This window comes from Megalobrama amblycephala, linkage group LG20 (genome assembly GCF_018812025.1).
Source record: "Megalobrama amblycephala isolate DHTTF-2021 linkage group LG20, ASM1881202v1, whole genome shotgun sequence".
NCBI classification, from domain to species: Eukaryota; Metazoa; Chordata; class Actinopteri; order Cypriniformes; family Xenocyprididae; genus Megalobrama; species Megalobrama amblycephala.
In genome coordinates, this window is record NC_063063.1 from 35,000,474 (window position 1) to 35,025,937 (window position 25,464).

At 31.7% G+C, this 25,464-nt stretch overlaps 3 protein-coding genes across 14 annotated transcripts in view; 2 read left to right on the top strand and 1 right to left on the bottom strand.

The window, feature by feature from the left end:
* Positions 1-3,172, bottom strand: part of pald1a (phosphatase domain containing paladin 1a) — an 80,854-nt gene extending 77,682 nt beyond the window's left edge. Inside the window, exon 1 of one of the 4 annotated variants that reach the window (XM_048171684.1) lies at positions 2,963-3,172. The gene's annotated coding sequence lies outside the window, so the exon portion shown is untranslated. Of the gene's footprint in view, positions 1-2,370; positions 2,518-2,962 lie in introns of those variants that run through there. The other 3 variants (XM_048171680.1, XM_048171682.1, XM_048171679.1) reach the window with 3 other exon arrangements.
* A 1,951-nt stretch (positions 3,173-5,123) lies between these two features.
* Positions 5,124-11,409, top strand: ndr2 (nodal-related 2). Its single transcript, XM_048170855.1, is given in 4 exon segments — positions 5,124-5,736; positions 7,996-8,049; positions 8,052-8,737; positions 10,798-11,409. Coding segments are annotated over 4 exon segments (1,143 nt in total). The 5' UTR covers positions 5,124-5,486; the 3' UTR covers positions 10,951-11,409.
* Positions 11,410-13,830: 2,421 nt separating this feature from the next.
* lrrc20 (leucine rich repeat containing 20) lies at positions 13,831-25,192 on the top strand. Of its 9 annotated transcripts, none has more exons than XM_048171266.1 (6): positions 13,834-13,977; positions 15,802-15,892; positions 16,028-16,062; positions 17,160-17,309; positions 18,861-19,028; positions 24,956-25,192. In XM_048171266.1, the coding sequence occupies exons 1-6, from the start codon at positions 13,944-13,946 to the stop codon at positions 25,069-25,071; spliced, it is 594 nt and encodes a 197-aa protein (XP_048027223.1). In that variant the 5' UTR covers positions 13,834-13,943; the 3' UTR covers positions 25,072-25,192. The 9 variants fall into 9 exon arrangements, with proteins under 9 accessions (XP_048027226.1, XP_048027227.1, XP_048027225.1 ...); XM_048171267.1 differs by having other exon boundaries at positions 13,841-13,952; positions 15,822-15,892; XM_048171269.1 differs by lacking the exon at positions 16,028-16,062 and having other exon boundaries at positions 13,831-13,977; positions 15,721-15,892.
* The last annotated feature ends 272 nt before the right edge of the window (positions 25,193-25,464 follow it).

Consider the following 25,464-nt stretch of genomic DNA (forward strand, 5'->3'; position numbering starts at 1 on the left):
TTTTAACAGGTTAACAGAAAAGAATCAGTTCATTCAGGAAACGGACACCGCATCTCGGAGCGGGTGCTGATGTCTTTAGTTCAAAATAACGAGGAACGACTTGTTTTTATGAAATGTAGCGGAGTATAAAATGAAATTATGCTTTGGAATGTAGTGAAGTAAAAGTTTCCCAAAATAAAAATAAAAGTACAGATACTTGGATTTACTTAAGTACAGTAATAATGGATAGATCTGATGATCTAATGTGAGCTGCAGACATATCTTAAGTGAAAGTCTAAGTCTATTTTCGTAGAAATGAAATCGTAGGTTTAAAAATAACTAGAACATCCAGCCGCTCCACCAGACACATTTGTGGGTTATCATAGCTTCTGAATCCAGTCTTCAAAAAATGACCGTCTGAGTATTTTCAGCTTTCAGACAGCCGTTCTATTACTGGACTGACATCAAACAGACATAAGCTGGACCGCATGACATCTAGTGGCTGAGATCATCTTTACACGTAATGACAGATGAAGCACAAAATCAGCAAGACATTATAGCACATGGACCACTTAAACAATAACCAACAAATCAAAGTGTGCTCAAATGTTTTGCTTTTAAAGATGCACTATAACATTTAACATAAATGTTATATCCCTCGACCGATTTATTCATGATGCGACTTTTGCTTTGACTAATACACAAAGTTTCTAAGAATAGTTCAACATGACTTGACTCTCTTTTACAATCCATGTTCAGAAACTGCCAAGATCAGGATGAAATTATTCCAGGTAATTTCCAGCTATTTCTAGGGATGCATGATATATCGGCCACAATATCGGTATCGGCCGATATATGTTTATTTTTAATGGTATCGTTATCGGCCAGATAAGAAAATTTGGCCGATATATTAAAGCCGATAAATAATGGATTATTTCCTTCAGATGTGCACTGTTCACCATGATGTTTTGAACTGCTTGAAATATAATTGAAAATCACTTCAAAAAGGAAAATACAGTTAAGTACAGCGTAGAGCGCAAGTCTGTCATAAAAGATACATAATGAGAACATTATAATTGTGTGCTTGGGACATGGATTTTAATGGTAAGACTTTTGTTTTTGTAATCTAATTTGGATTTAGATTCATCGGGCAATATATCGGTTATCGGCTTTCAAATTTTAAAGAATTATCGGTATCGGCCAAAATGTTCATATCGGTGCATCCCTAGCTATCTCCAATGAATATTTCCCAGGGTGGCTTTGGGTTACAAAAATGTAAGTTATGTAAGTCAATTTCTGTACAGACACAAACTAAAAGAGACATGAGACATATGCTTTTGTAATCTAATTTGGATTTAGATTCATCAGGCAATGTATCGGTTATCGGCTTTCAAATATAAAGAATTATCGGTTATCGGTATCGGCCAAAATGTTCATATCGGTGCATCCCTGGCTAGCTCCAATGAATATTTCCCAGGGTGGCTTTGGGTTACAAAAATGTATGTTATGCAAGTCAATTTCTGTACAGACATAAACTAAAAGTCTTGATTACAAAAATATTTTGCTGAATCCAGTAGCGGGGTAAGTTGTCACAATGGGAACCTGCTGTTTATTCACTCATTGATGAAGCAAAACAGTAAAACAATTATGAAATCAAGGTTATCCCATTGTGGATCTACTGTTTATGCAATAGCATTTAAAATTGTGATTGATTTTGTAATTGTAGTTTGAAAGATGGACTTCTCATTTAGATCTCGTGACAACTTGCCCCAACGTCAAACTTCTCATAACAAAGTTTTATGAACTTCAAAAGCAGGTGAAATACCTAAAGAAGCATCTGCATTGTTGATAGCTTAAATTAGATATGAATTCAATGTTTCCAACCAGAGAAAAACAAGGTGTCACTGTGCTTTTAACTGGCCTCATTTCTATAATGATCTCCACAAATGACCCGTGCCTGTTCTGACTTTATCTCAATCCCTAACGCAAACTCCTCTAATCTAGCCCTGACAGGTTCAAACAGATGGATTATTCATAGAGTTCTGATGGCTATCAGCTCAACTAACCGAACTGCATCGAAACGAACTTCATCACCATTAATCTTCATAAACTCGACTCTCGATCCACACATTAGCATTTCAATCCACTAATATCAAATAGCTTTTATGAGGATTGATAAGATTTAAACATGTAGGTTTCATCCATATTCAATAATGAGAAATAGATTATGTCTTAATTAATGCTGAGTTTCTAATGTGAGCCTGTCAAGAAAAATGAGAAAGACTATTTTAGTCATATTATTTTCCTAAAATACTGTCAAATTGACTCGTTTACATTCCCTCAGTTATGATTTTACCTCTATCTGCCACATCAAAAGCTTTATAAACTCACCTCAGGGTGTGAAAGACTTCATAAGTGATTCAAATATCAAGATGATGGCCGTGAATGTGAGTTTAATCGAGTTCTGTTCTTTACTAAACTGCAACAATGCGACACATACACAAACGATTCTCTTTTGATAGTTGGAGCGAGCGAACGAATCGTTCATTTGAGTCGGTTCACTTTAATGATTCGGTCGAGTCTAAACTATGCATGGGAACATACTAACATTTGACTATTCCCTACAAAGGAGGAGCACGTAAAATACAAAAAGATTCGTTCGTTCAAACGAATCGACTCACTGAATCAGACGCCAAGTTAAATCATTTTCATGCGTTTCTTGTAATCTATCTTCACTGCATGATAAATGTGTGCGTTCTAAACTAATTTACAAATCACATACTAGTTATATACGTATAACTAGAGTGAATCATATTCATGCAGAAATAGTAACATGTATAGCCGAACAGATTCACACACTCGCTTTAATAACTCGTGTCTTTTCACAACTACAGCAATGCAGCTTCATGAACCATGTAGGCTACATCCATGCATGTGAGGAGAACTCGATCACATCAAGCTCTGCAGAAAGTTGAGCACTCACCATCGCCGTGAAACAGCCTCCGCCTTCAAAACAGAGTCGCTGGTCTGAGCAAACACACTCCAGCAGATCTCTCTGTGCACGGCTGGATTCAAACACTCGAGAAGGAAAGAAGGAGAGAAAGAGAGAAAGAAAGAAAGAAGGCACTCGTGGGTTCTAAGACGGGCTCTTTGAGCATGCGTGTGTCCACTCCGCGTGTGTGTGTGTGTGTGTGTGTGTGTGTGTGTGTGTGTGCCAGGCGCTGCAGGATCCTAAAATCAGTTCAACCATAAAGAGAAAACGTGTGTATTGTGTATTAGTCAGTCTAGCCATTCATTTCATCTATGAAAATTATATATAATTACAATATTGCGTTACTCCCTAAAAAAGTAACTAATTGCGTTACTTTTTATGGATTTTTTTACTTTTTATACTTTTTATGGACTTTTTATGGACTTTTCCGTTACTTTTTCCCCATCTGGGCTGTTTGTGTTTTTTTTATAACAACGAAAAAGTTATATTTTTGGCAATTGTAAAGGCCCAACATTGGGACAGGAGAGCTGTCAATCAATAAATGGGAAAACAAAGTAACTCGCGTTACTTATTTGAAAAAGTAACTCAGATATTTTGTTGTAAATTTAAAAGTAATGCATTACTTTATTAGTTACTTGAAAAAAGTTATCTGATTTCGTAACTCAAGTTATTGTAATGCGTTATCCCCAACACTGTATGTATAGGCCTAGCTATATATATAATTTTTTGCGAATTTTATCACTATTTATTAGGCTCCATATATTACTATAAACGTTAGCAGTGTTTTCGCAGCAGCACTATATCATCCATCAGCCAATGGGAAATTTTATATATATACATATATATATATATATATATATATATATATATATATATATATATATATATATATCAACAAAAACTCAATGCGACACATACACAAATGATTCTCTTTTGATAATTGGAGCTAGGTCTAATTTGCGAATGAATCGTTCTTTTGAGTCGGTTCATTTTAATGATTCAGTCAAGTTCAAACTGTGCATGAGTTTGGGGCCATACAAACTAACATGTGACTACTAGATAGTTTATTCCCTACAAAGAAAGAGCACATAAAATACTGAAGGATTCATTCGAACGAATCGACTCACTGAATCAGACGCCAAGTTAAATCATTTTCATGATAGTTTCTTGTAGGCTAATCGCATTGAGTTATTTGTTGATTTTATATATATAAATATAAAATCAACAAATAAATATATAAATATATATCAACAAATAACTCAATGCGACACATACACAAACGATTCTCTTTTGATAACTGGAGCGAGGAATCGTCCTTTTGAGTCGGTTCATTTTAATTATTCGGTCGAGTCCACACTGTGCATGGGACCATACTAACATTTAACTAGATATTTAATTCACAACAAAGGGAGAGCACATAAAATACCGAAAGATTCGTCCGAACGAATCGACTCACTGAATCAGACGCCAAGTTAAATCATTTTCATGCGTTTCTTGTAATCTATCTTCTCGGCATGATATATATATATATATATATATATATATATATATATATATATATATATATATATATATATTATTATTATTATTATTTTTTTATTTTTTTAATATAGCATAAAGAAATAGAACAGTGAAGGAAATTCTAGGACTAATTCTAGTTGGGAAATAATATTTGCGTTGGGGGGGCAAATTGGCCATTTCTAATTATTGGAGGGGACTAGTCTCTCTCAGTGTCTATGATGGTTAACGGCCCTGATATTTATTTATTCTACTAATACCTATAAAATTATCTGCAAGTTAAGCCAGCAAAGATACCTAGCCTACTTAACCACGATAGCTATATACATCAAAATAAGATTTATTTTGAGTCTATCAGTATATAAATCTGATGTTTCATACATTTGATAAGAGTTGACGCTGCTGAAGGATTCGTCCGAACGAATCGACTCACTGAATGAGTCGCCAAGTTAAATCATTTTCAAACTATCTTCTCTGCATGATAAATGCGTGCGTTAAACTAATTTATATATATATATATATATATATATATATATATATATATATATATATATATATATATATATATATACATCAATTTATATATATACAATACATCAAAATTAATATTATTTATTTTGAGTCTATCAGTATAAATCTGATGTTTCATGCATTTGATAAGAGTTGACGCTACTGAAGGATTCGTCCGAACGAATCGACTCCCTGAATCAGACGCCAAGTTAAGTCCTGTCCTTGTCTTGAGTTCTCGCAGTGAAAGTGCCATTACAGTCTTCAAAGGGCAAAAAGCAACTTTGGTGACGTCACGCGGGCGCAAGGTGTTCTAATTGTTCATTGTAAAATATGCGGCGCATTACCACATGAATAGATGATGAGCTGTCATGGCATGTCAATTTCCTTTAATGTCCTCTGCTACTTGTTAAATATGCAGAGGGCCGGAGGGAGGAGGTATATAAGCTCTCCTGGACCCCTCGACCTGTCATTCTGACTTCAGTCCATCATGCATGTGCGCGGAGCTTTGCGCGTGGCCTGCTACCATCTTCTGCTTCTTGGAGTATTCGGAAAGCACAATAATCATCATGGCACACGGATTATGTCACCTCACCCATCCAGATTGGACCGGAGCCACCGGCATCACTTACCCACTTACATGATGCACCTCTACCGGCATTTCAAACTCAACCAGACGCGTCCTGTGGAGAACATGGAGCACGAGCAAGCGGACACCATCAAGAGCATCCTGTCAAAGAGTAAGATATGGCATTTCTATAATTCACACAGCTGTTTAAAAGGAGTTATTTTTACATTTAAAGATGGGAACTTGCATGTGCACCGAGGTGAAAACATCTCTCAGGTCTTTTGTTGGGGGTCTCTGTGGCTCCTGGCTGTCAAATCTCAGCGCCAGACACCTTGAATCCACATCTCACTCGCGGCTGAATAAGTCCAGGACTAATGCTCTGCGCAAAGCTGATGTGGATTAGACCCTCGCCAGACATCCTTACACAAATCAGTTGTTAAACCCAAATCAACATCGCCCTCCTCGGCTCTTTTTCACACGTCGTCTGATTAGATTAGGTGCTCCGGGTTCCGAGCACGCGCGGGGCCGCTGATGTGCACGAGCTCTGGAGGTGTTAAACGATGGGTTTCGATCCAGTGTTTGTTGTGAAGGGATTAGAGTCGCGCTGCCTGGCCTCTCCATTAGGATAAAGTTAATATCAGATCGATACTGTGGGTTTTAATCAGATTGGTGATGTGATATGGCATAATAATTCAAGATATGAAACTATTTGAACTGATGTGGTCCACACCTTCGACTAATTGATTGCTGTTTCAAAGATTTAATGTGTTAGGAGGGATGAAAAGAGGTTTATAAAATCAATATCGATATACATTAATGTTTATTTCTTCTGAAAACATTTAAACATGGCAATTAAATTGGCTTGGTTTGTCAACAACAGTACATTTTAATCGATTTAAATACATTTATGATATATTATTATTATTATTATTTTAAATATGTATTCTATTATTATTGTTGCATTATTATTTAGAATAAATTATTTTGAGTAAATTGAATAATCATTAGACAGCAACAAGAAAAATATAATAAATATTTTTAATTATTATCTCAATTATGCCTATATTTTATTGTTACAGTAATAAACAGAATCATTAGACTGCAACAAGAAAAATATTATACATATTTTAAATTAATATTATCTCAAATGTTATATTTTATTGTTACAATCTAAAGATTATTTAGAATAAACAATAATTATTAGAAATGTTACAAATTAATATTATCTCAAATATTATATTTTATTGTTACAGTCTATGATTATTTATAATAAATTATTTTATTTATAATAAATGAAATAACCTTTAGTCTGCAACAAGAAAAATATAATAAAAATATTTTTAATTATTATCTCAAATATTCTATTTTAGTTACAATCTAAAAATTGTTTAGAATAAATTAATAATAAACAGAAAAATCATTAGACTAAAATATGAAAAATATTTTAAATTAATATTATCTCAAATATTATATTTTATTGTTATAGTCTATGATAATTTTATTTATAATGAAACAAAATAATCTGTAGTCTGCAACAAGAAAAATATAACAAATATTTTTAATTATTATCTCAAATATTATATTTTAGTTACAAGAATAAATTATTAATGAACAGAAAAATCATTAGACTAAAACAAGAAAAATATTATAAATATTTTAAATTAATATTATCTCAAATATTATATTTTATTGTTATGATTATTTATAATAAATTATTTTATGTATAATAAATGAAATAATCTTTAGTCTGCAACAAGAAAAATATAATAAATATTTTTAATTATTATCTCAAATATTTTAGTTACAAGAATAAATTATTAATAATAACCAGAATAATCATTAGACTTCAACAAGAAAAAATATAAATATTTTAAACGTATCTCAAATATTTTATTTTTTTGTTACAGTCTAATGATAATTTATAATAAATTATTAATAATCATTAGACTGCAACAAGAAAAAATATAATAAATATTTTAAATAATCTCAAAAATTATATTTTATTGTTACAGTCTAATGATTATTTAGAATAAACATCAGACTGCAACAAGAAAAAAATATAATAAATATTTTAAATAATGTTGTTAAATTCTTCCAGAAAAGTTTTCAAATTCAAAGGTGGAGCCACTATTACAGAAGTCATCTAATGATTATTTGAACTGAACGGCGGAGCAATTAAACACAGCCAGCACCACTTATTAGATAAACCAAAGCAATTAGCAATTTGAATGTAAATGTCCAGGCCTAATACACTCCAGCGGACGAGAGCCTCACACACGAGGATCAAAGTGTGTGTGTTCAGCTGGCACAAATCACCTCATTACTGTCAGCTCTGTGTACACGACAGAGAGGAAATACATATCAAAAGAGCCTGATGGGCTGCGTCTTTGACATGTGCAGTGTATTCACGTCTTTTCTTCATCTTTCCCAGGTCTGATCAATCAAGACGGGCACTACGTCACACACTTCGACCTCTCCTCGGTGCTGTCGAACGTCAGATTCAGGCCGCGGAGCTGAGGATTCGTATTCCCAAAGAAACGCATCAGATGAACGTCACAGTGGAGATCAAACACCAGCAGGACGTCCCGTGCAACCAGCGTGACGTCTGTATGGAGAACCAGTCACTGGGCCGGCTGTCGGGATCATCTCTGATGAGCGTCTCCCATCACTGGAGGGTCTACAATGTCACAGACCTGCTCCTAAACTGGATCGGTCCGAAACTCTCCGAGAGGAGGCACGTGAAGACGAAGAGAGCCGCGAGATCTCTTCAGAACGGGCCCAAACATACGGACGGCATCCGTCACAGAGCCATGCTGCTGATATTCTCTCACACCACCTCCGAACAGGGAGAACAGGACAAGGCCAGTCTCCTCCAAACGGCGGAGAAGTCCAAGTTCTTATTCAACACCGAAGGAAAGGAGGTGCGGAGAGAGAAGCCGAACAAGAGCAAGAGGGGTCGCAGAGGTCAACCCATGAGGAACCCGGAGCTGGTCAGGAGTCCGGCGGAGAGGAGCTCCATGTGCAGGAGAGTGGACATGCACGTGGACTTCAATCAGATCGGATGGGGATCGTGGATCGTGTTCCCCAAGAAGTACAACGCGTACCGCTGCGAGGGGAGCTGCCCGAACCCTCTGGGGGAAGAGCTTCATCCCACCAACCATGCGTACATGCAGGTGAGGAGCTCAGTTATATCACCACTAATAGTGACAGTTTGAAAACAACAAGCATTAAGACTAAATTATAACGTGTTTTGGAACTGCTTGATATTTTAGATGTTCTCCTCAACAGGGCTATTATTGTTAACTAAAACGTTAGAAAACATCAAATAAACGTTAATTGAAATAAAATTAAATAAAGCTAAAGCTAAAACTTAAATAAAAAATTACATTAAAATTAAAAAACATTTTCGCTAACTTTAACTGATATAAAAAATATTAAAAACGAGTAACATCAAATCGATTAATCGCGATTAATCGCATCTAATTTAAAGGTTTGTGATATATATGTGTGAGTACATCTATATATATATATAAACTTTTATGTTAGATGCGATTAATCGCAATTAATCGATTTGACAGCACTAAAAAAAACAAATTTATTTTATTTATCTAGTTGCCAAGGCAATATTTCTCATTTTCATTTAGCTTTTTGAAGTACTGAAATAAAGCTAAAACTGAAATAAAATGACAAAAAAAATTGTTACTTGAAATAAACTGAAATACTTGAAAATAAAAAACTTTTAACAACTTCTTTATTTCTCATTTTTCAGTACTAAAATAACTAAAAATGAAAATTACATTAAAAAACATTTTCATTAACGTTAACTAAAACTATAAAAAATAGTACTTACAAAACGATTAATCGAGATTAATTGTGATTAATCGCATCTAACATAAAAGTTTGTAAAATATATGTGTGTGTGAGAGAGTATGTATATATATATATATATATATATATATATACACACACACACACACACACACACACACACACACACACACACACACACATTATATATTTACAAACTTTTATGTTAGATGCGATTAATCTTGATTAATCTTGATTAATCGTTTTGTAAGTACTAAAATAAGGTAAATGTATGCCAAGGCAACATTTATCATTTTCATTTAGCTTTTTGAGGTACTGCAATAATTCAAACTAAAACTGAAATAAAATCATAAAAAATAAATAAATTGAAATACTTGAAAAATAAAAATGTATTTCTCATTTTTATTTCAGTACTAAAATAACTAAAGCTATAACTGAAATAAAAATTACATTAAAATTAAAAACCATTTTTATTAACTGAAATATTAAAAATTAGTACTGTCAAATCGATTAATTGTGATTAATCGCATCCAACAAAAGTTTGTAAAAAATATATATATGCGTGTGAGTATATATAATATATATATATAAACACACACACACACACATATATATATATATATATTTGCAAACCTTTGTTAGATGCGATTAATCACAATTAATCGATTTGACAGCACTAAAAAAAATGTAAATTTATTTTATTTATTTAGTTGCCAAGGCAATATTTCTCATTGTCTTTAGCTTTTTGAAGTACTGAAAAAATTCAAACTAAAACTGAAATAAAAATACAAAAAAATTTGAAAATTTACTTGAAATAAACGGAAATACTTGAAAATAAAATATTAAAAAAACTTTAAAAACTTAATTTCTCATTTTCATTTCAGTACTAAAATAACTAAAGTAAAAACTGAAATATAAATTACATTAAAAAACATTTTCAGTAATGTTAACTGAGATATAAAAAATAGTACTTTCAAATCGATTCATTGCGATTAATCGCATCTAACATAAAAGTTTGTAATATATATATATATATGTGTGTGAGAGAGTACATATATATAGACACACACACACACACACACACACACACACAGATTATATATTTTCAAACTTTTTTGTTAGATGCGATTAATCACAATTAATCGATTTGAAAGCAATAAAAAAAAACCTAAACGTATTTTATTTATCTACTTGCCAAGGCATTTCGTATAACTTGACATATTAAAATAAACTGAAAATAAAATGAATAAAAACTATATAAATATAAAAAACAAAAAACTGAGCAAAATTACTAAAACTTTAACTGAAGTTAAAATAAAAATGGAAAACATGAAAATGAAACCTAATTCAAAATATCAAGAAATGATGGTAAAGTAACGCTGCTCTTCATCTGTTCCTCCTCCAGAGTTTGCTGAAGTACTACCATCCCAGCAGAGCTCCGGCCGCCTGCTGCGCGCCCACAAAGATGAGTCCTCTGAGCATGCTGTACTACGAGAACGGAGAGCTGATCCTGAGACATCATGAAGACATGGTGGTGGAAGAGTGTGGCTGTCTCTGACGGACCCGAGAGCTTCATCAGCGCTCCTGACAGACCGTCACAGCGCTGGAGAGGACGAGCTTCAGCTGGCAGTGAAGATCCAGAGCCGGCGTGAGCCTGTGAGAGCCCAGCGGCATTATCCACAACATGTAAGGACTTCAAAAAGAGAAGGAGACGCAACACTTGAGGGATCAGGAGTCCCAGTTCAGCATGACTGATAAAAAGAAGAAGTGAAGAAGAACTTTTCTCTCCTGGAGGTTCTAGAAAGCGATGATCAGAGATGAAAACTGTTAAATGGATTATAAAGATCTCAAGCACTGTCTATGTATTTACAATATCACCATGAGGTGGAGAATCTATGTAAATATTTATTGTAAATAATACATAAATAAAGCTTTGATATTTATGTAAATATAATATATGAATCTTTGTACAAAGAGAGAGATCAGCCAATGTTATTTTTGCTAATAGAAATAAAAAATATTTGCCTGAAAGAATTTAAACTCTGTTCTTTATTAAATCATCTATCTATCTATCTATCTACCATATATATCCTATCTTTCTATCCATCTATCTATATCCTATCTATCTATCTATCTATCTATCTATCTATCTATCTATCTATCTATCTATCTATCTATCTATCTATCTATCTATCTATCTATCTATCTATCTATCTATCTATCTATCTATCTATCTACCATATATATCCTATCTATCTATCTATCTCCTATCTACCTATCTACCATATATATCCTATCTATCTATCTATCTATCTATCTATCTATCTATCTCCTATCTACCATATATATCCTATCTTTCTATCCATCTATCTATATCCTATGTATCTATGTATCTATGTATCTATCTATCTATCTACCTATCTACCATATATATCCTACCTATCTATCTATCTATCTATCTATCTATCTATCTATCTATCTATCTATCTATCTATCTATCTATCTATCTATCTATATCCTATCTACCTGTCTATCTATCTATCTATCTATCTATCTATCTATCTATCTATCTATCTATCTATCTATCTATCTATCTATCCATATCTACCATATCTATCTATCTATCTATCTATCTATCTATCTATCTATCTATCTCCTATCTACATATATATCCTGTCTTTCTATCTATATCCTATCTACCTGTCTATCTATCTATCTATCTATCTATCTATCTATATATCATATATATAATATCTATATATATCCTATCTATCTATCTATCTATCTATCTATCTATCTATCTATCTATCTATCTATCTATCTATCTATCTATCTATCTATCTATCTATCTATCTATCGCTACAAAGTTATTTTACAATAAATAGGAAAAAAGTTTCATATATCTCCTATAATATCACATCATTTATTTCAAATTCCAGCATTCACAATCAAACATCATTATTAGAGAGAAGACGCCACTGAAAGTAGCAACTTCCTGTGAGTTTTTTCCCAAAGGTTTTATTATGGCAGAACTGTCAAAACATTAAAGTTATGCACTGCAACATAATTCATTCAAAAGACCTGCACTGCAACCGTCTGCATTTCTAAAGGTAAAAGAGATCTAGTGAAATGTGATGTGACTCCATACTTGAACATCCAGAGAGAGCGATTCAACAAACTCATCATGATTTCTAGAACTCCCAGACTATGTGTTTTTGTCTGTGGGATCAGCAGGGGTCATGGGTTAAACACAATCACCTGCCATTGTTCCACAGTAAAAGTCCATTCCAGTCCTGATCCGGCAGGGACGTTCCAGAATCGCAGCTCTTGGGATCAGTTTTGAGGGGAAAACGGTTTGCTGCACACGGCAAACACAGAACACAGCGGTACGTACAGCGTTTTAAACTAGATTATTGCTACATTTATGGGCTAAAATTAATAAACATTGATTTGTTTTTATCATCATGACAGATATATCAGATATTTGTTCTTGTTTTCAAAGAAATTCATATTTCCAAACCTTTAAATTCTATTCATTTAGAAATCTGCTTTCCTTTAAAATATTTAAAGTGACTTGAGTTTGGTTTCATAAAGGTGCATTTTATATTTAAAGTGAGACATTATAGGATTCTAACATGCATTAGTTTCTATTTTTATGAGAACAATGTAGCCTGTAAAACAAATAAAATATATATATATAATATAAAATAAACCATGCATTTTACTTTCCAGGGCTTTAGAAGTTGTAGGGATCAGTTTTTGCATTTCTTAAAGAAGTCTATCTATCTATCTATCTATCTATAGCGTGTTTTAAACTTTCAACAGCTAAATTATTTACATTTATTACATTTATAGGCTAAAATTAATAAACATAGATTTTTTTTTATCATCATGACAGATATACCGGATATTTGTTCTTGTTTTCAAAGAAATTCATATTTCCAAACCTATTTAAATTCTATTCATTTAGAAATCTGCTTTCCTTTAAAATATTTACAGTGACTTGAGTTTAGTTTCAAAAAGGTGCATTTTATATTTAAAGTGAGACATTATAGGATTCTAACATGCATTTCTATTTTTATGACAATAATGTAGCCTATAAAATGAATATATATATATATATATATAATATATATGTAGGCCTATATAATATATATAATAGCCTATATATATAATATATATGAATATATGTGTGTGTGTGTGTGTGTGTGTATATATATATATATATATATATATATACATACAAATAATACACTTAGAATAAGGTTTAGAGAATTTTATGCAAAAAAAAAAATGCTTTTTCAAAAAAAAATGTATTTTTTTTCCCCTTGAATTGAAATTTCAACAATGCTACACAAGCCGAAAACCTGCTAAAATAAAGTGTAAAGCAAACCGAAAAGTTATCTTACACAGCACATTGCTGACGTCAAACAATGTGGCATGCTTTTTCACGACAGTTGTAGCGGAATACGGCATCGGTAGTCGGCATGTTGCTCGGTCTCGCCTTACAGAACATAAACATTCACACTTTCTAAGTCATCTGTCCGGTGAATGGAGACGGTGAGACTGCATCGCATGTCTGAATGTGAGGGTTTGCAGCTCTAGTTCAACAGTCTGCTTTATTTTGCATATGTGAATGTGTTCGTATTTTTACTTTCATGTTTTAAGTTAAATGAATGGCATGACGTCAGTCTTATCATATTATACTCTGATCAATAATGCTGCAGTCCATAAAGCGAGTTAATATTAGTGATGTAACATTAAATAATATGATAATGTTCGTTCAGATGCGGAAATACTCATGCTATTAATAACTTCATGTGTTTCTATATTCGTCTGTGCAGCTGCTTCTGTCAGATGCTTTGCTTATTCTTGATTTGCACAAAGACATTTCGCTGTGAAATGAAGGAGGATTTGAGCTGAAATGTTGAACTGCTGTGTTTTTAGGACAAAAGTGTGTCAGAAAATCTCAGGGCGTGACAGGATGTCGTCACATTTGTTTTAGCAGTTGTAATTTTGCTTGATTAAAACTTCTGTTGGCCAGTGATGATGTTTCTATTTACGTTTTGCTGTGTCATGAGTTGTTTTGAGCTTTATAATTTTGGAAGTTGAAAGTCATGCCTCAAACAACTCATGACACAGCAAAAAAAAATAAATAAATAAAAATAAAATTTTATATATATATGTATATATGAATATATATATATGCACGTGCATATATATTTGTGTATATATTTGTGTGTGTATGTATTTATATTCATTATTTATATATAAATATAAAACACATTTATATACATATACACGTTTATATATGCATGTACATTTATTTTTCATTTATATATATATATATATATATATATATATATGTGTATGTACATATATACACATAAATATATATTCTTGTATGTATATGTGTATATACAACACATATAATTTTATTTATTTTTCATATATATATATATATATATAAATTAAAAATAAATAAATAATTTCTATATTTTATATATATATATATATATATATATATATATATATATATATGCATGTACGTATGTACATACCTATATAAGAGTGTATGTATATATATATATACATATATTATATATATATATATGTACGTATGTATATATATATATCAAAATGTATTCATTTTTAATTTAATTTATATATATATATATATATATATATATATAAATACATACATGTATATATGTGTGTATATATTATATATATGTACATGTTTATATATATAACATATATAAAATTTTATTTATTTTATATATATATATATATATATATATATATATATATATATATATATATATATATATATATATATATATATATATCATATATATATATATATATATATATATATATATATATATATATATATATATATACATATACACATGTATATATGTGTGTGTATATATATATATATATATATATGTACGTATGGATATATATATCAAAATGTATTCATTTTTAATTTATTTATATATATATATATATATATATATATATATATATATATATATATATATATATATATATACATACATGTATATATGTGTGTGTATATATATTATATATATATGTACATGTTTATATATATAACATATATATAAAATTGTATTTATTTTTTATATATATATATATATATATATGCATGTACGTATATATGTTCATACCTATATAAGAGTGTATATATATATATATATATATATACACACATATACATACATGCGTAACAGACATTACCTTGCAGATATTGATGACTCCAGGGAGCTTTATGATGTCACTGCATGTTTGTGCGCTCTGGCAGGAAGTGGCTGTCCATGGCTCATACCTGTGACTTCCTGTGCATGAATAACAGCCGCCACTGAACCCACCAATCACTCCTCAGATCACACCTGCACCCAACAGGATGGCGGAGGCCGTGGCGAACGTTGCCCGGAGAATAAACGCCACCATGGAAGAGGGGAGAGACTCGCTGGGTGGGTAAAGATCAGGGCGCCTCAAACATACTGACTGACAACAGATTAATAACTCATATCTCATAGGGATCATGTTTTGATTTTTGTCACCTTTTCCTAAACACACGCGTAACTCCTGATGATGCCGTTTTCAAGTCAGGGTCCGTCGACAACAAGGAACTGCTATAGGGGTATGTGGAAATAAATAAATAATAAAAAAATGGATTAATATGAATGAATAAATAAAAACATTTACATAAATAAAATAATATAACATATAACAGTACATTAAAATGACTGAATAAATAAAATTGATTTAAATCAATAAAATAATATAAATAACAGTAAGATTAAAATGACAATGAATGAATAAATACATTTATTTAAATAAATAAAATACATATAACAGTACATTATAATTGATTAAAATGAATGCATAAATAAAAATTTGATTTAAATAAATAAAATAATAAATATCAGTACATTGAAGATTTATTAAAATGACTGAATAAATAAATAAATGTATTTAAAATAATACACAACAGTACATTAAACACTGATTAAAATGAATGAACGAATACATTTATTTAAATAAGTAAATAAATAAAATACATATTATAGTACATTAAAAATTGATTAAAATGAATGAATAAATAAAATAATAGATATAACAGTACATTTCTATAGAGAAACAACAATAAAGTAATAATAATGGAACTTAAAAATAATATTTTACACATTTATAATATTATTATTTTTTCACATATAAATTTGGATAATACATAGTTGACTTTTACATTTTAGTATCCTCATTCCTCCAGGAGGATGATCATATTTTGCAGTTTATTATTATTATTATTATTATTATAGGCTGTTTGGCTCTGATGTGCTCAGTAGATGGTGCCATTGTGCCGAGAAGCTCCTATAAATCCCACGCTTGATTTTGACCATTTTCCAATTGATCAAGTGTCATTTTCTTTAAATCATCATATCAGTCATTTAATACCAAGTGTAAATAAACTCAAATCGCAATCAGCAGCATTGTGAAGCCGACACCTCTGATTAAACACACACACACACACACACACACATCAAGAGCCTCCAAATTAAGCATTAATTTCCGTCCGTCAGTCATTTTCCATGATTTTCTGAGTGATTGCACAATGGGAGCATGTTGATTTGCAGAGGCGACGGCTCTCTGAGCAACACAATCTCTTAATTACAGCTCTCACATTAACAGACTGATTTCACCTGAGTCGATCTGAATCAGAGCTGTTTTCTGCCTCAGATCTGTCCGACTGCGGCCTCGTGAGTTTCCCTGACGGCGTCTTCAAAATGATCCGCAGCTGCACTGACAACATCCACAAGATCTCTCTGGCCAACAACCAGATCAAGGCCTTGAGCAACAAGTTCTTCCTCACGTTTACACAGTTGAGAGGTGAGACTTTCGGTTCTTCTGTTCGTAGCATCGAGAGAAAAGCTTCAGGTGTCTCTCTAGACCAATCGTATGAAGCAGCACAACTGTTTTCAACATTGATAATAATCGTAAATGTTTCTTGAGCAGCAAATCATCATATTAGAATGATTTCTGAAGGATCATGTGACACTGAAGACTGGAGTAATGATGCTGAAAATTCAACTTTGATCACAGGAATAAATTACACTTTACTATATATTCACATAGAAAACAGCTATTTAAAATTGTAAAAAAAAATTCACTTTTTACTGTATTTATGATTAAAAAAAAATGCAGCCTTGGTGAGCAGAAGAGACTTCTTTCAAAAACATTAAAAAAATGTGTCTGACCCCAAACTTTGGATTTATATTTTATTTTATTTTATTTATTTTTTTTTTAATTTTTAATTTTTTATTTTTTTTTAATAATTAAAAACAATTGCATTTTTATTGTTTAATCTAATTTTTATTTTAATTTATTGCTTTTTATTATTTATTTTTTTTTATTTTTTTTGCAAAGCTAATTATAGTCACCATAGACTAACGTAAATCCAGAGTTTTTAAACTCATTTTATATAGAGGGCACTTTTTATGGGCATATTAGAGTGATTTCTGAAGGATCATGTGACACTGAAGACTGGAGTAATGATGCTGAAAATTCAGCTTTGATCACAGGAATAAATTACACTTTACTATATATTCACATAGAAAACAGCTATTTTAAATTCTAAAAATATTTCACTATTTTTACTGTATTTTTGATCAAATAAATGCAGCCTTGGTGAGCAGAAGAGACTTCTTTCAAAAACATTAAAAAATGTGTCCGACCCCAAACTTTGGATTTATATTTTATTTTATTTTATTTTTTTTATTTTTTTTTTTATTTTTTTTTTTTTATTTTTTTTTTTATTTTATTTTTGTATTTAATTTTATTTTTTAATAATTAAAAACAATTGCATTTTTATTGTTTAATCTAATTTTTATTTTAATTTATTGCTTTTTATTATTTATTTATTTATTTATTTTTTGCAAGGCTAATTAGAGTCACCATAGACTAACGTAAATCCAGTTTTTTCAAACTCATTTTATGTAGAGGGCACTTTTTATGGGCATATTAGAATGATTTCTGAAGGATCATGTGACACTGAAGACTGGAGAAATGATGCTGAAAATTCAGCTTTGATCACAGAAATAAATTACACTTTACTATATATTCACATAGAAAACAGCTATTTTAAATTCTAAAAATATTTCACATTTACTGTATTTTTGAACAAATAAATGCAGCACTGGTGAGCAGAAGAAACTTAAAAACATCTTACTGTTGAACTGCAGTGTACTTGTTGATTATTATACATGTTGAAGTTGCAAAAAATATTCTTCACATCAAATATATAAGCTGTTTCAGAGTGACTGACTGAGTTGCATCACTTGCAATGCTTCATACAAGTTGGGCACAGAATATACCGCCCAGCCCTGATGCATAGATTACATGACAAGCATAAATGCATGGTTGTGTTGTCTCTTCCTGTAGAGGTGGATCTGCAGGGAAACGTCCTCTCGACGCTGCCGGAGGCGGTCGGCAACATGGAGCACTTGGTCAGCATCAACCTCTCCAAAAACAAGCTGATGGTTTTCCCCGAGCGCCTGACGGACGTGAGCAGCCTCCAGCACATCAGCGTGGAGGGGAACCAGATCACAGGTGAGCAGAGATTGACAGTGAAATCTGATGACAACGGTCTCGTAAATGATGTTTCTTATGCTCAAATAGTGTTGTAAAAGCTCATTTTGTCAGGTTGGACCAGCCAATCAGGGTTGCCAGGTTTTCCAGGGGCTAAATATCATGTTATTTGGGGTTGTTTCAACCCGCAGACATGAACAACAAAGTGATGACTTTCCCAATCAGCGATTGGCTGTTTTATTTTGAAGGCGGGACTTATTCCGTTGCACTTTCTCCCAGTTTATCAGAATGTCCAATCTGCTGCAGTGTTAATTTATTTAATAATATTATAGTTTTTATGATTATTTTTTTTTTAGCTTTTATTTTAATTATTTTAATTTTCATTTATGTTTTAATAATTTTGTCATTTGTATTTTTGTTTGTTTTTTTAATCTATCCATATAGCCTTAATTATTCTTTATTTCAGTTTTAGTTTTAGTATTTTCAGCGCTTCAACTTATTTTAGTTAGGAAGGCAGTTAATAAATTAAAAAAAAAAAAAAATGAATTTATTTAAATAAAATAATAGATATAACAGTACATTAAAACCTGAATAAAATAAATAAATAATAACAAATGAATAATTTATTTAAATAAAACATATATAACAGTACATTAAAATTATACATTAAAATTAATAAATGTATTAAATAAAATTTTTATATTTTATTTAATAAAATTATTATTAATAATTTTTATTAATAAAATTGAACATTAAGATATAAATAAATAAATAATGTATTTATTTTAATCAGGTTTTAATGTACTATTATATCTTATTTTATTTAAATAAATTCACTTTTTAAAATATATTTATTAACTGCCTTGCTAACTAATAAATAATAACAAATAAATAAAACACATAACAGTACATTAAAACTGAAAAATATAAATAAATAAAGATTTGATTTTAACTAATAAAATAATAGATTTTTTTCAATTTGTTCATAAGTTTTTCATCTAATATTTCTATTTTATTTTATTTCAGCTTGAATGATTTTAATTAACAATAACAACACTAATCTGCTGTTTTCCATGCAGTGAAAGTGAACAGAAAAGACCAAATAAACACCAAAAAAATTATCATAAAATTACCAGACTTCTGTTAAGATGCATTTTTTGAGCTCGACTCTATAAATCGCTGAACACTTAATAGCTAGAATGTCCGCGTCCATTTTCCATACAACTTCAGTTGTCACATTTGCTTGAAAAGACATGAGGATGTGAATTATCTCTTTAATTCTGTTCCAAACTGAGTGAAAACAAGCATGCAGTGTGCTAGCACTGATAAACACTATCGCAAGGTAATTAACTCTCATTAGGCCCGTGTCATTCATACTGTCCTTTCAAAAGAATACTAATGGATACATCGGTGCAACTTCAGAGAAATAACACATTTATATATCTTTCTGTGAGCAGAGTAAGAGGTACACACACACACACACACACACATTATACAAAACATTGCGTGAAAGAGAAACGAGATCTGAAAAAACAATACCATCACACACACACACTTTATAATGCATTATATAAATATATCCACTATATCTCATTTATATATATGAGCTTACTGTATTATGTAGAAGAGTATTGTGAGAAAGAGATTGAGTGAGCGAGTTTATTACCTGCAGGTTCATAATAAAACATCTAAATATCTGATGTATTATCTTTTCCTTTTAACATTTAAGGGGTTTTCCCGTGACTGACAGCGCTAGTCAAAGCATTTGTCAATTGCGTCTTATTCAGTCTTTTCAATGTAAAAGTGTTCGTTACTGACTGACACACTCATAAAGACAGTCTTTGCTGCCATCTAATGGCGGAATAATGTAACTTCTGTTGCTGTTCACGGTCAGGGACTGTTTTTTCCGGCGGAAGGAAGGCTTTTAGTGACAGTTTACTTCATGAAAGTTGCACTGATACATATTTTTGGCTTTAATATTTGTATTGTGTGGTAACCATTTTATAAAAGCAATAAGGTACTCGAGGCTAGAGCTGTATCGTGAATAAGTCACGGCTGAAGGGGTTGCTCCGCTTCACGTCGTGCCAAACAATTCATGGTACAGCACAGCCTCGATTACCTTATTGCTTTATATATATATATATATATATATAATACACATGAGATATACTGGATATATTTATATAATGCTTTATAAAATTGTTTTTGCATCTTATAATGTATATGATATCATGAATAATTGTAACCACAGTTATACTACATTATAAATATGTGTACAAATTGCATGTTAATATTATAATGCATTTTAACTTTGGTTACAATGCATTATAATGTATATTATGAACACCTCTAATGCACTATACATAAAGAAAAGTGTTACATATAACCTTAATGGCTTTCAAACCAAGAAAACTCATCAAACAGACTGAAAGTTTCTCCTCAGACAGATGGAGAAATGAAAGGGTCAGTGCGATCGAACAGAACCGCTGAGACTCTTCCAGAGATGCTTTGATTAGATGGAAAGTGCAGAAAGTGTGACATAGCAAAGAAAATGTCACAGTCTGTCACAGAGAATCATGGTCTGTTAAGTGCACATGCTGAACAAGCACTTTGTTAAGATTTCATTATTATCAACAGGATTCAAACCCAGTCAATGCCTCTGGATGTATTGAAAAATGTATGTTTAAATGAATAATTGACTTCTGACGGTGCACAAAACAACAACTTCTGATTTCACAGCATTCTCTCAGAAATGAACAATGAACATCCAGTCGAACCAAAGCAAAGAAATCATTTAAAATTCACCCCATGTTGTGATGGGTAAGATGTTTTTTAATCTTTCTGAAAGAAGTCTCTTCTGCTCACCAAAGCTGCATTTTATTTGATCAAAAACACAGTAAAAATAGTGAAATATTATTCCAATGTAAATCAGTTGTTTTCTATGTGAATATATAGTAAAGTGTAATTTATTCCTGTGATCAAAGCTGGATTTTCAGCATCATTACTCCAGTCTTCAGTGTCACATGATCATTCTAATATAATGATATGTTCATATTTTTGTGGAAACTGTGATAGATTTTATTTTTCAGGATTCTTTGATGAATAGAAAGTAAAAAAAACAGCATTTATTTGAAATAGAAACTTTTGTTACATTATAAATGTCTTTACTGTCACTTTTGATCAGTTTAATGCGTCCTTGTTTAATAAAACTATGAATTAAAACCTGAAGTCTGAATAGAAGAGTATATGAAGGGATGTTCTTATTGCAGCAGATAATGCAAATTCATTATTAAGGGCTTGTAATACATTTTCATAGAGCGCAGACACAGAATGTCTCCATTTCCATATCAATCCAAAAACTCTTTCATAATACTTCTAAAAAGGATTCAATACAAATAAAACCCAGAAGCCAAATTATCGTTTCCATGGCGATGTATTTTCTTTGTGATTATCTGACGGCTACAGAAGATGAAAGCGACTCTCACAATGTAATAACAATCTCACATAAGTGCAGCCGATCTCAATGCAACACAATAACAGCAACGGTGAAAACTACAAGAGAAGCGCATCACCAGCTGACACATCATCCTCTCTTTTCGGGCTACGTTTCAGATTTGAGTGCTTCAGCAACATGAGGGGTTTTGTTTTTAAAGCTGAAGTGTGTCATTTCTGCTTCACTAGTGTCACTAAAACACAAACAACTGCAAAATAATGAGTGTTTTTCCCAACAGATTTCAGGAACATTCCAACCATCAGTTGGTCAGATAGTCCCACCCCAAACCCATGTGATTGGTTGAGACAGATGATGTCACAGTGATTCACTATTTAGGACATCAAACTACCCCATAAAGTAGTTGAACAACCAAAAAAAGGACACGCTTCTGCTTTAAAATGTATTGTTTTTGTGTTATAGTTAGGGATGCACGATATATCGGCTACCTTATCAGTATCGTTTATCGTTTTTAATATTAGAAAGAAAATTTGGATAAATAATGGATTATTTCCTTGAGCTGAGACACTTCAGATGCGCACTGTCTGACATTATGGTTTTGAATTGCTTAAAATATGATTGAAAATCACTTCAAAAAGGAAAATACAGTTAAGTTCAACATGTGCAGCACAAGTCTGTCATATAAGATACATAATATTATAATGAGAACATTGTAATTGTGTGCTTGAGACATGGATTTTATTGATGAGTTTTTTGTAATTGGGTAGGGATGCACAGATATGAAAATTTTGGCCGATACCGATAACCGATAATTCTTAATATTTGAAAGCCGATAACCGATATATTGGCCGATAAATCTAAATTTTTATACAGTATAATTTTTGAGAGCCTGATTACAAAAACAAAAGTCTCACCATTAAAATCCATGTCCCAAACACACAATTATAATTTTCTCATTATAATATTATACTGTATTTTCCTTTTTGAAGTGATTTTCAATCATATTTCAAGCAATTCATAACCATCATGGCAGACAGAGCGCGGATCTGAAGTGTCTCAGCTGAAGGAAATAATCCATTATTTATCGGCTTTAATATATTGGCCGATAATGATAACATTAAAAATGAACATATATCGGCCGATACCGATAACCGATAATTCTTTATATTTGAAAGCTAATAACCGATATATTGGCCGATAAATCTAAATCCAAATTTCTATATAATTTTTGAGAGCCTGATTACAAAAACAAAAGTCTCACCATTAAAAGCCATGTCCCAAACACACAATTATAATATTATGGGCAATTAGGACAGGTTTTGTATTTATTTTTGGAGCGGATTGATCGTAGGCCTTATTTATCGTTATTTGTGGACAATTTTGTCAGTTTTACATGAAATATGAAAAATATTTGCACTGGTTATCACATTAGTGTGCTTTAATGTTTAACCAGGAAATTTGTTTTGAAATGCTTTTATTTTGTACAAAATGGCACAAAGTCACACTTGTGATGACTGGTCTACAAAAAAAAAAAAAAACCCGTATAAATCACTTGTTACGCTATTTTATCACCAAATATTGGATTCAATCTTTTTGTCAACTTGTTTTCTTTCAGTTAAGACAGGTTTTGTATTCATTTTTGAAACAGATTGATAAAAAAGTTTGCTCCGGCTGGTTACCTCTGAACTACCATTGGTCCATGCCAGTGATGTAATAGATAGGCGTGGCACTGAGGCTCCGCCTTCTTTGAGGTGTAAATCTTAGGGATGCACCGATATGAAAATTTTGGCAGATACAGATAATTCTTAATATTTGAAAGCTGATAACCGATATATTGGCCGATAAATCTAAATAAATTGTTTAGATCATTTTTGAGAGCCTTATTACAAAAACAAAAGTTTCCATGTCTCAAACACACAATTACAATGTTCTCATTATAATATTATGTATCTTATATGACAGACTTGTGCTGCACATGTTGAACTTAACTGTATTTTCCTTTTTGAAGTGATTTTCAATCATATTTCAAGCAATTCAAAACCATCATGGTGAACAGTGCACATCTGAGGGAAATAATCCATTATTTATCGCCTTTAATATATCGGCCATATTTTCTTATCTGGCCGATAATGATAACATTAAAAATGAACATATATCGGCCGATACCGATATGGTTGCCGATATATCATGCATCTCTATAATCAGGCTTTCAAAAATTATATAAAAATCTGGATTTAAATTTATCGGCCAATATATCGGTTATCGGCTTTTAAAATATAAAGAATTATCGGTTATCGATATCGGCTATCTACTCATTATGTGCAGTTGCATTGTAACATTGTAGTTAATGGATAATGATTTACAGTCCATCTTGAGCCTGAAATCTGATCTCTCTGTTTTTCCAAAGGAAGTAAACCTTTGTCTCTCCATGAACACTGAAGGGCTGATGCTGCACACGTCTTTCGTCTTACCCTTATTCTGTCTGTCTCTCGCTCAGAATTACCAATGGAGAAGCTGTCGCTCATGCCGTCACTGAGGAGTCTGGATGTGAGATGTAACCCTCTGACAGCAGACGCCGCGTCTTTCTCGCATCATTTCACTCTCCTGACCTAAACACGTGGTAAAGGAAGATGGGGAACAACGCTTCCGGCTCTTTCTGATGCTGCTGTTTCGTTTTCATGCACTGGACCGCATGCTGTGCCTCAGTTTTTCAATAAATATTTATTAAACTGTGCGAACGGCTTTTGCTTTTGTTTCAGTGTAGGTGTGTTGAACATATGAACGCGTGCTGCTTCATTTTGACTCCATCTGTGATGGTTAATTGTACACACATTCTAATATAAACTCAAAAAGTAAATTTGTCCTCCATAACACCATTATGTTTTCTATGAATATTTAATGCTGTGTTCATGTTGTGTCTGAGATTCTGCTCTGTTGGCCGCTTCGGACACAGTTTGTCTCAGTGGCAACATTCACAAAATGTATCCATGTGTCTTTATTATTTAT